At 43.5% G+C, this 11,626-nt stretch overlaps 1 protein-coding gene across 1 annotated transcript; it reads left to right on the forward strand.

The window, feature by feature from the left end:
- Positions 1 to 2,606: 2,606 nt before the first annotated feature.
- Positions 2,607 to 10,569, forward strand: ACOD1 (aconitate decarboxylase 1). Its single transcript, XM_036831380.1, has 5 exons — positions 2,607 to 2,669; positions 6,273 to 6,434; positions 7,209 to 7,298; positions 8,503 to 8,708; positions 9,624 to 10,569. Exons 1-5 carry the CDS (start codon positions 2,658 to 2,660, stop codon positions 10,567 to 10,569), a joined length of 1,416 nt encoding a protein of 471 aa, XP_036687275.1. The 5' UTR covers positions 2,607 to 2,657.
- The last annotated feature ends 1,057 nt before the right edge of the window (positions 10,570 to 11,626 follow it).

Here is an 11,626-nt window from a genome sequence, read left to right on the forward strand (position 1 = left end):
ATGCTCACCCAAACCCACCATTAGCAGGAGGCTTCAGTTCCGCCCCATGTGGGCCTTCATGGGGCTGCTCTCTACACTGCTTCCCCTCCAGACAGTGATGGAAGATCATATGTGCTTTTAAAAATAATCTGGCTTCTACTTAGAGCTAGGAGCAAGGAGGCAACTGGAAACCATCAATTGTTTTTGATTAGAGAGGTGCCGGTCAATCTACAATTTATCATTTAAGCCCCTAGATAGTTAGAAAGTGATTCTAATTACGGAGGGCTTTAGTCTTTAAATTGGTCACAGTTCCATAAAAGCACAAAGTAATTAAGCAAGCAAATCATTGAACTAAATGCGTCTTCGAATTCAATAGTGACAAAAAGTGAGAGCCCAGAGACGCTAAATGACAGCACTTCCATCAAAGCTCATCAGACTTGATAAAGCTCATCATCACTTTATAAAGTTTTTCCATGGTGAGACGGTTGACGCCAGCATAGCCCAATCTTCACTTTCATGTAAAAGTGGTCTTAGGAGTCTCTAAATATCTAAGTAAGCTGAAAACTCCAGAACTCCCAACTGAGATAATTCTTAGAGAGTTCTCTTTTGAGTGCTTTTCAAACTAGATGTCTGTTTCCTTTCAACTCAATGAGATTACTCTTAACACCAATTTATGTAAACTATCCAGCAATAAATCACAAAACCATATAGTACGATTATTCTTACTTGGCTGGAGTCTATCCAAATGGCCCCAAATACCCATCTTGCTCCCTATTCCCAAATATTCATTTTACTTTTGGATACAGAAATTCACCCGTCCACTGGAACCTGGGTTTGGAGTCCACTGATATAAAACAAATTGTCTGAAATGGTACCCTGTTGCCCACAACCACTGTGGGTGCCAATACTGAGCCTGGCTCTGGGTTTCCCCAATCTGGACCATGGTTGGGAAGCCCGCCTCAGGCCACAGCTGGCTTAAGAAGAGAATCCAAACATCCCCCAGTGTCATCCTTTCAAGTCCCTCTTTCTTGTATCATTCAACTAGGTACAATCAGACCCCCTTCTTTTGACTTTTCTGCTACTTAGGATAACCAAAAAGTACCTCCACCCCCAGTCTGCTGCCGGTCACTTCTCCCTCTGACTGGTACCCCCAGCCTTCTTTCTGTACAAACAACCTCCCTGCCTTCACTCCCCAAAGCATGGCTGACACTAGGTTGTAGTATGTAACAAACTTTCCTGAGGATGACAAACAATTATTATATTGTAAAGAAAAACTTCAGAGTAGATATTTGATTCCACTGCTCCTTAAATTTGTCTGCCTATGTCCTTCCACATGGGGTTCCCCGCTGACCACCTCCCCACCTCCAGCCTCACCCCTCACTTGTGTGTAGTTCTGACTTATAACCAGGGTATCACCCCCAACAATCCACGGGGATTCCCACTGACCCTGCCCTTGACCCTGTCTCCAGAGCCCCAGACTCTTTCTTCACAGGCTCCAACCAAGAGAAGCAAACCACTTAACCTCTTCTCCTAGAGGTACAGTCTGACCACAAGAAAGACAGCCTTTTGCATTTTTATGCAGAGCCATTTAGTTTCTCTTTGTCTCAAACTCCCCCTTCTGTAACAGGATGGGGGTAGAGCCACAGGGCTCCTGGATACTTCCTCTAAAATTAAAATGCAATCCCCCTCAAAGAAGAATTCCGCCACTACACCTGGAACAACAAGCTCAAATTTTAAATAACCTGATTGTTGGTACCCACTGTAAGTACAAACCAATTGGCCAGGACTAGACAGCCCAAGGGCAATCACAGTTCCCTAGAGGACCAGAGATGGGTTCAGACTAGCCAACCCACAGTGACTGATTATAAACAAAAAGTCTTGGACAAGCTGTGTTGAAGTCCACTTGGGCAATAGCAGGGCGGCAGGCAATAGATCCCAGAAGCCAGGTGGAGGACCCAGGAACCACAGATCTGCATATACTGAAAAATGCAGTTCAGGAACAAATCAGGGAACACCTGAGAAGAAGTGTGATTAATGCCCAAATGCCCTTCTAAGTTCTTAATCTCAAGCTACCAGGAACTTCTGGTACTTTTGTCCCTTGACAATGGTGACTAGCAGATGTGAAATGGAAGGGGAAAATGAGAGTGTACCTTAAATACCGTACATGCCGTATTTTACTTAACCAAGCCACTATTGGGGGGGCATTTGATTTTTTCCAATTTTTAATATTGTAAGTAAGTCTATGAATTTTATTTTATTTCATTTGCTATTTTTTTCCCATAAGTCCATGTCTATTTCCTTAGGATAAATTTTTAGAAGTAGAATACCTAGATAAAAGAGTGTGAATATTTTTCTGATTTTGACATATGGCATCTAGGCACAAGATGCAAGCCTAGTTTTGCCATCAATGTACTTTTCTGATATCTGTGAGGAATCATATGATCATCGCTCCTGTACTTCTTAGGTTTATTTATTTAGTTTACTGGTAAGTTAAACAACTCATGGCAGAGGAAGTTGAAGTAAGTTTAGCTGGGAGGTGTTGAAATGGTGGAAACTTTCCAGTTAGAACAAAGTGAAAGAGAATGAGTTTGAGAGAAGAGAGGAGTATAAAGACAGTCACACAGCAACCAAATTTCTCCCCAGTTCACTCCTGAGACAGACCTCCTCTTTAGAACAACATGATGCTCAAGGTATTGTTTCCTTTTATGTGGCTTATTTAAACGGGTTTTTCTAGCTTTCCTTTTCTTCTCGATTTCCTCAGTTGCCCTCTCCTTTTAAGTGCTACCTGCTTCTACTTTCAAAATGTGATTTTAATATTTCTCATAGCCTCTGGGTGGTCTAATTAACTGCATCTTGTTTTTTATCAATGTTTTACCAAGAATAGACATAATTCTCTGGTACAAAATTAGGAAGAAAATGAATCATTATAAGTTCATAGAATTTTTTTTTTTTATAGATTTATTTATTTATTTTTGGCTGCGTTGGGTCTTCATTGCTGCACACAGGCTTTCTCTAGTTGCGGCGAGAGGGGGCTACTCTTCATTGTGGTGCGCGGGCTTCTCATTGTGGTGGCTTCTCTTGTTGCGGAGCACGGGCTCTAGGCGCGCGGGCTTCAGTAGTTGTGGCACGCAGGCTCAGTAGTTGTGGCTCGCGGGCTCTAGAGCGCAGGCTCAGCAGTTGTGGCGCACGAGGTTAGTTGCTCTGCAGCATGTGGGATCTTCCCGGACCAGGGCTCGAACCCGTGTCCCCTGCATTGGCAGGCGGATTCTTCACCACTGCGCCACCAGGGAAGCCCAGTTCATAGAATTTTAACCTTCTAGTTTGTCATGTATCCATTATGGCATTGCCAGATTGCTTTCCTAATTATCTGTCTACTGTCCTTAGTCCCCTGGAGAAGATAAGCCTTTTGTGGTGGGAACCATAACATCTTGGTTTGGTATTCTAGAGTGCTTAGCACAGGGCAGACACATAACAGGAACTCCTGAAATATTTATTAAATAACTGCATATTTCACCTTAATTTATACATTAATCATAGTATTTTACTAAGAACAGATGTAAATACCAGGAGAAAATCAAGAAGACCAACAAGATATTTTAGAAATAGATGGGCACAAGGCTAAATACAGCTGAACAGCTGCATGTTTATTTCCTAGTGTTCCCTTCCTCAGGGGCCAGAAGGAGGCTGTTTGTTCTTTGGCACATGGGGTGGTGTTCAGGACTTGTCAGGGGGTCCATTGGGGCCCTACTTTCAGAAGTCACTAGCACCGTGGGATTGTGTGGATGGAGGCCCCAATCACCTCCCACGCTCCATGGTGGCGCTCTGCAAATACACGCTCCCCAGGCATACACGTTGCCCCAGCAGGCACTCCCGGGTCAGATCTAACCCTGAAGAGATGAACAATCCATCATTAATTGCCTCCACTGTGGGAATTGTGAGGATGGGAAGAGAGGTCAAAAAGAGGTAGTTTTGCTTATAAGAAAGGATCCAACCAGTGCTTGAATCTCTAAGTTTTAGTTGGCAAATCATCAAGCCAGTTCTTTTCCCTCCTTCCCTTCTCTGTCCCTAAAATGTTTACCCAGATTTCTAGCCACATGAAAATCCAAGGTATTGTTATTCTCCACCCTAACCTGAAACTTGCATCCCAGACCCCTTTCTCTGTTCCAGCCATCTCCTCTCCTGCTTCCTCTCATTGTTCTAGCAAAGCTTCAGAGACATAAAAAGCAACCCACTGTTTCACAAATGGCAAGGTTTCCCAGGCTTGACAGCCTAGGGACTGAAAATATAGGACAAGTCGACAAGTCGGTGGCCAGGTTGAAAGACTTTCAGCTGGGAACTGGTTCTATCTTTGCACCTCTGCTCTTGCACTGAGCTTAGCGTCAGAGAGCCCCAGACACCCCAGATCCTCTATCCAATAAGCCCCCACCCCCATCCTATAGCTCACATTTTAAAATGAGTTATCTGATGTTCACAGAGACAGAGAAGTTGTATAATGATGCAATAATCAGAGCAGGGAAGGGAAGCGACCTAACATTTACTAAGTGGTACTAAGTGCTAGGCATATAGTGAAACATGAAAGGATGTTCTTAACTACATAACAGACATGCTCTTTATCTGGTTTGTGGGTAGAAACATAAGGTCTTCTCGACTAGGATGACCACACGCACTTCACATTCAACAAGTTCACGATGAGCCCAGCATCGTTGCCCAGAAGTCTTCTCCTCTTCCTGTGTTCCCTCTCACGGCAAATGGCACTGCCGTTACCCCATCCAGAACCTGTTGCGTCGGTCTCTTACCTGCCCTGTCTACCCCTCCCCACCCATTCTCTACATGAGTACCTACAGAGATCTTTGCAAAACACAGTTCTGATCACGCCTCTTCCTCTCTTAAGACAGCACTATGGCTCCCTGATGACGTCACAGTCTTTAGAATAATATAACTTTCGCCATTCAGCCCTGGCCTGCAAATCCATTCTCCCTGTCATCTCTGCCCCTTGCGGGCAGCCCTGTGGCTGGAGTTTGCCCAGTTCACGGCACCGTCCCGCACCAACACCTCCAAGCCCCAGCCCACGCTGCTACCTCTGCCTTTAACCTCCATCTTCATTCTCAGCACCTTCGCCTGGCTGACTCCCAGAAGTTTTCATAACCAGCTCAGGTATCTACTCCTCCAGCAAGTCTCCACCAACAGAAAGAGCAGGCAGTGGTTCTCGAGTGTAATTTTAAAGTTTCCAGTAGCCATATTTTAATAAAGTAAGAAGAAACTGATGAAATGAATTTTAATAATATATTTTATTTAACCAATATACCCCAAATATTATCAATTTCAGCATGTAATTAATATTTTTAAATTATTAATGAAATGCTTTCTATTCCTTTGTTTTCCTACTAAGTCTTCAAAACCCAGTGTTTATTCTCCTCTGATGACATGTCTTGGTTTGGACTAGTCACATGTAGCGCTCCATCACCAGATGTGGAGACTAGCTACCACATTGGACATGACAGCACTAGAGCTATCTTAGGAATCACCTAGGAATCACCTAGAGAGCTTAATGGAAACCTAGAACCCTGTACTAAGCTTCCAAATGTTCTGGTTCTGAGGAGGGTCTAATTCTGGAGGTGTGGGATGGAGAACCAGAAATGTTCACTCTCAGCAAGAAATCCAGGTTTCTGATGTATGTGTTCCTCAGGAAATGGGGGCTTAAGAGCTAGATGCATCGATTTTGGAGTTAGACCTACAGGGGTTTGTGTCCAGACTAACTAAGTTATAGCTGTGTGACTTGGGGACTTCACCTTTCTGGGTCTTGGTCTCCTCACCTGCAGAAAGAGACTCACGATACATACCTAGAGACCAGTGGGTATTAAGTAGACACTGTATTTAAAACATTCGGCTCAACACCTGGCACGTGTCTACCAGTGACAGCTCCTACCTGTCTGAATGCACCCCACGCTCAGGCGTGCCCACGTGGTGGGTGAGACGTCCCTCCCCTGCCCCCCCTCTGAGCCTCTGCTTGCCTCCACCAGAGCCCACCACCCAAGCACACATTATCTGCCTGCTACTCTGTGTCCTCCACTCGACTGAGGATAGAAACTGGCCATCGCTCATTTCCACATCCCTCTGCCTCACACATGTGGTCAGTACACATCATGTTTTAGGAACTGAACTTAATTTAACCAACTGCGTTTCCTATAGTGGAGTAAACTCTTTACGTAAAAGTACCTCCAGTTCTCGTGTAGAAAGGAAGTGTGTGAATACAAAGTGAGTGAAGCACTGTTCTAACACTCTTCCCTTTAAAGTCTGTCACAGAAAGCTTGGCCAAACTGATCCACGGCTTGAAAGTGGGACACCTGACAGATCGTGTTATCCAGAGGAGCAAGAGGATGATTCTGGATACCCTGGGTGTTGGGTTCCTGGGAACCAGTACAGAAGTGTTTCACAAAGCCAGGGAATACAGTAAAGTAAGAAGCTCAATGTCTACTTTGGAGCTAAAACCAAGTGCGCACATGCGCCTGTTTGTGAGGTGTACCCAGAAGCGCGCCCAGGGACGTGCGTTTGTGTTCTACTGCCCTACTCTTCATTTTAGAGACAGTGCTTGGTGTATATAGCATTGTTGTATATAGTTTTATGCTTTTCTATGCTTTATTACCTGAGTCTTAATATTCACCCACATCCTTTACTAAGTCAGTATCTTAAGGCCAGTCTTAATCTTAAGGCTAGCAAAATCTCCAAGTTGATTACTGGTCTGACTGAAAGCACATTTTTACCTGAGAGTCTTAGCAGCCATAGCCCCAGGCCATTTGTTCGTGCAAAGACTTCAAGGTTCTCTGCCAAAAAGCCTGGGCCAGCACCCTGAGCACAGAGTAGGTGATTACATGAGAGATGTAGCATCCACTCTCCAAAGAATACGCTTGGTCTATAGACGATTAGTCCACCTTTCCTAGTATTTATCCTCAAGGAGTGAATGAGAGTAAATTCAGACTTCATTCCTTGGCGCACCTATGGATCTCAGTCTGGGACTGAGCAACAGCTTCTCCTCTCCCTTCCACAGAAAAAGTTATATATTCTTCTACAAGGAAGAAAGAAATCCAATGACTAGGGCTTCAGTCTAGCACAAAGGGCTCAATAAGAAGTATTAAAGTAATGCCTCCAAACATGAAGAACAACTCTTGAAATGGTGACTTGGCACGTTGGGTTCACACTCTGTATCACTGATTGATATTCTTTTCTTTCAGATCTACAGTTCCAATGTATCCAGCACTGTTTGGGGCCAGCCAGACTTCAGGCTCCCACCAACATATGCTGCTTTCGTTAACGGTGTGGCTGTAAGGAGATTTCCATGTCTTTGTAACTGTTCAACAATCAGAATAATTTCAGGGCCAGAAAACATCTCAGAAATTGCCCAGTTTCCATATCTTACTGACGAGATCACTGAAGTTGAGAGAGGTGAAGTGGCCTGCCCTCTCTCCTTGTAGTAATTTCAGTTTTCACGTTTTTACAGTGAATTGATGCTTTTCAAACAAATTGTGAAGTAGAGGAAATAAGATGGAAGTATTTAGATAAAAATGCCCCTAAGGTATCTCAACTCTAAATTAAATATCCAGACTTAATTCCTTGTCAGTTCTTTCTGTTTTGGGCAGTATCAGCTTCTATCCAGTAACCAGCCTTTCATTCATTCACTCAACAGATATTTATTGAGAAAGAAACAATGGCCATAAGGTATCTACATTTTCTGAACCAAAAATCAGCACTTCTCATCTGACAATTTTTATGCTTTTTCTGTGTGTCACGGGCAGTCTAAAAGATATAATTTGGACATGAATCTGTTGGGATTTCTGAGATATTTTTATGGTTTATGGGACAGTAGTTCAGAATATTGAAAGTCAAACCTAATGGTGCATCCAGAAGTAAGTAAGTCCAGTAAGTAAGCAGTGGGAAAGGCACCAGCCACAACTAGTAGACAAAAATCTATTTTTAAATGAACTTCTGGTTATTACTATTTCGTATAAGGAAAAACCAAATGATTTTAAAATATAGCTTAATAGTAAAACTGGGTTCAAGAGTTCTTGCAACTTCTCCATAAGTTTGAAATTATATATAGTAAAAGGGTTCAAAAAATATGGCCTGATGTGGAATAAATGACATTAAACTCTTCATGTGACTTGTCTGAAAGGTGGAAGAGGGAGGGAGGGAGGGAGTGAGGAGCCACCTAATTCTACAGCTTTGTTTATAAGGTAGATAAAGATCCTTCCAAGGGCTGTGGCACCTGAGTAAGGCCCAAGCTCCCTGTGGTTCGCCAGCTGCTCCCCAGGGTCGCACCTGATGTGGACAGAGGACAGCATGTCTAGTGCCAAGTCACGTGATGAAGAATCGCAGCCAGTTCGTAGGTTTAATTTTCAGAGAATCAGATCTAAAAATCTCACGTCAAACAAGGTTATTATTGAACTAAACCCTGACTGGTCCAAAAGTCATTGCATTCAGGGAAATACATTTAGGTTTTGGTTGTCGTTTATGCGTCTGTTCACATAGATTCACTCAATGGATTTTGATGACACGTGGTACCCTGCCACCCACCCTTCTGGAGCTGTCCTTCCTGTCCTCATGGCTTTATCGGAAGCCCTGCCTCCAAGTCCAAAGTGTTCTGGCCTTGACCTGCTGCTGGCTTTCAACGTTGGTATTGAAGTGCAAGGCCGATTAATGCATTTCTCCAAGGAAGCCAAGGACATACCAAAGAGGTATGGAGAAACTGTGCCCCATCGTGAGGCGGCCACATTCCCCTTCATCTGTTACTCATTATCTCTGTAGATCTTTCTGACATAGAGGTTGGCTCAGTTGAAGATGCTGACGTTAGTGCTGGCAGATAAGTCAACTCAACCAGTCACATATCAAACTGCATATCCATATACAAAGGTCTGACCTCAGAAGTGCTAGTGAAAATTCTCCTCTGGGTTTAGAGAGCCGATCAAGCAATGAGGACCATGCACTAAATTGGAGCCTCTCACCCCAGGATGATCATGTCATTCTGGCCTCTGTGGGTACTCTGAATAGCCCTCATCTCATCTCAAAGCAGAGTCTACTTTGGTATTTGCTAGTGTCCTTCAGACTAATGAGAACATTCAGAATATCCTAAACCCGACTGCTCAATCCATAGATCAAAAATGGTCAAACGCTGACTGTATCATATGGTTCAATCTAATATTTATTTTGCCCCTTGGTCCAGCCTGCTGGGGGAGGAATAAATCGGAATACTGAGTGAACTTTCATGGTTTCTACAAGGCTCTCAATTGTTACAGTTACTTACATAGGCTTTCAGCACTCAACAACTTTTGCCTTTTTGGCAATAATTGCAAAAGTACCATTTATAAATAATTTACTATGTCAGGCGCTGTTGTAATCATGCGAATTCGTTCAAAACTCACAAAACCCTATGAAGTAAATACTATTATTGTGACCATTTTATATAAGAGAAAACAGGTACAGAGAAGTTGAAAAACTTTTCCAAAAATCACACAGCTAATAAGAGGAAGAGCTGAGATTTGCACCTAGGCGTTAGGGCTGCTCCATTAGCTAAGCTTCTGACCACTGTGCTATACTGCCCCCTGGGGGTTGAGGTTTGTAAGTCTCCAACTCTTGTGATTTCTGTTTTTCAGATTCCATCCCCCCTCAGTGGTGGGAACTTTGGGTAGTGCTGCTGCAGCATCTAAGTTTTTGGGGCTCAGCATGACAGAGTGCCAAGAGGCCCTGGCTATTGCTGTTTCTCATGCTGGGGCACCCATGGCGAATGCCGCCACTCAGACCAAGCCTCTTCACATCGGCAATGCTGCCAGGCATGGGCTAGAAGCTGCTTTTCTGGCAATGCTGGGTCTCCAGGGAAACAAACGGGTCTTGGACATGGAGTCAGGGTTTGGGGCCTTCTATGCCAACTATGCCCCCAAAATCCTTCCAGACGTAGATTCACACACTTGGCTGCTGGACCAGCAGGATGTGGCCTTCAAGCTCTTCCCTGCCCATTTGGCCACGCACTGGGTGGCAGACGCAGCTGCATCTGTGAGAAAACAGCTTGCAAGAGACAGAGCCCTGCTTCCCACTGACCACATGGAGAGAATTGTGCTTAGAATTCCAGATGCCCAGTATGTGAACAGGCCCTTCCCAGACTCAGAGCATGAGGCCCGCCACTCCTTCCAGTATGTGGCCTGCGCCATGCTGCTGGATGGTGCCATCACTGTCCCATCATTCCACAAACACCAGGTCAACAGGCCACGGGTAAGAGAGTTGCTTGGTAAGGTAGAGCTGGAGCACCCTCGGGACAACCTACCAAATTTCAACACACTCTACTGCGAGATAAGTGTTGCCCTCAAGGATGGAGCCATCTTCACAGAGCGCTCTGATACCTTCTACGGTCACTGGAGGAAGCCTCTGAGCCAGAAAGACCTACAGGAAAAGTTCAGAGCCAATGCCTGCGGGATGCTGTCCTGCCACACTGTAGAAAGGCTTATAGAGATAGTAGAAAACCTAGAAGACCTGGAAGACTGCTCTGTGTTAACCACACTTCTGAAAGAACCCTCTCCACCAGAGATAGTTACAAAATCTCTCTAGCATTTAACAGTCCCATCATGCAATCTCTCCTGAGGCTTAACAACATCTAAATGACTTTATATTGGGGAAAATTCAATGCTTTGCTTTATAGAGCAAGGGTCTGTTCTTGGTCTGCCTGGGAATAAATGCAGCATGCTGAAGAGAGTCCAGACACAGAACTGGATATACATGGAAGAAGTCTTGTCCTATAAATTTTGCAAGACAGTTCCAGTTACCTGTAGCAAGATAATGGCGCAAGAAACACAGAGAAATTTATTTTATAAGCATTCATAAGGCTGAAATTCAGGTCACCTGTGATTTGCTTAATCTTTTCAGAGGAGTTATTTATGAACTTCATGAACCTCAAGGCTTGAGAGGGATTTGAACTTCTGCATACAACTTGCTGACACTGAAGAAGGGCTCTGGTCTGTTGTGCCACCAATGGACTTCTTACACTATGGGCTATCAGAAGCCCTTCCCAATGGAGGGGATGCTATTGGGTTTAAAATAAGGGCTTCATGGGTTCAAATCCTGCCTCTGCCACTGACTAGATGTGACCCTGGCCATGGTTCTGAATAAACCTCTACTTAAGTTTCTCTATCTTTAAAGCATAAATAAAAAACAGTCTAAAAAATAAAGCAGTTTGGCTCTAGAAGCCATGCTCTTAACCACTACAATATATCACCTTTCATTACAAAAATATTTTTGAGACAAATATCATGGATGTAGAGTCTGAGATGTAATAAAGAATGACAGCCAAAACATAGTATATATGTGGGTAGTCAGATAAATATTAAACTGTATAAAGTAATAAAAATGCCTTGTGGGGTTAAAAACTGCACCATTAGCATTATATACATATTTTATATATATATATATATATATATATATATATATATATATATATAAAAGCAGGGAGTTATTATAGTTAATGTATTCTAAATTCCTCATGTTGTTCAAGAAAAGGGCAACACTGTTAACTCTAGACTTTGATTTGTAAGTATGTATGTTGACATTTCTAGGGTGACTATTATAAAACAGCAGTGGAATGTATCACTTCAGGTTAATAGAGAGAGAA

This window comes from Balaenoptera musculus, chromosome 18, assembly GCF_009873245.2.
Source record: "Balaenoptera musculus isolate JJ_BM4_2016_0621 chromosome 18, mBalMus1.pri.v3, whole genome shotgun sequence".
Lineage (NCBI taxonomy): Eukaryota > Metazoa > Chordata > Mammalia > Artiodactyla > Balaenopteridae > Balaenoptera > Balaenoptera musculus.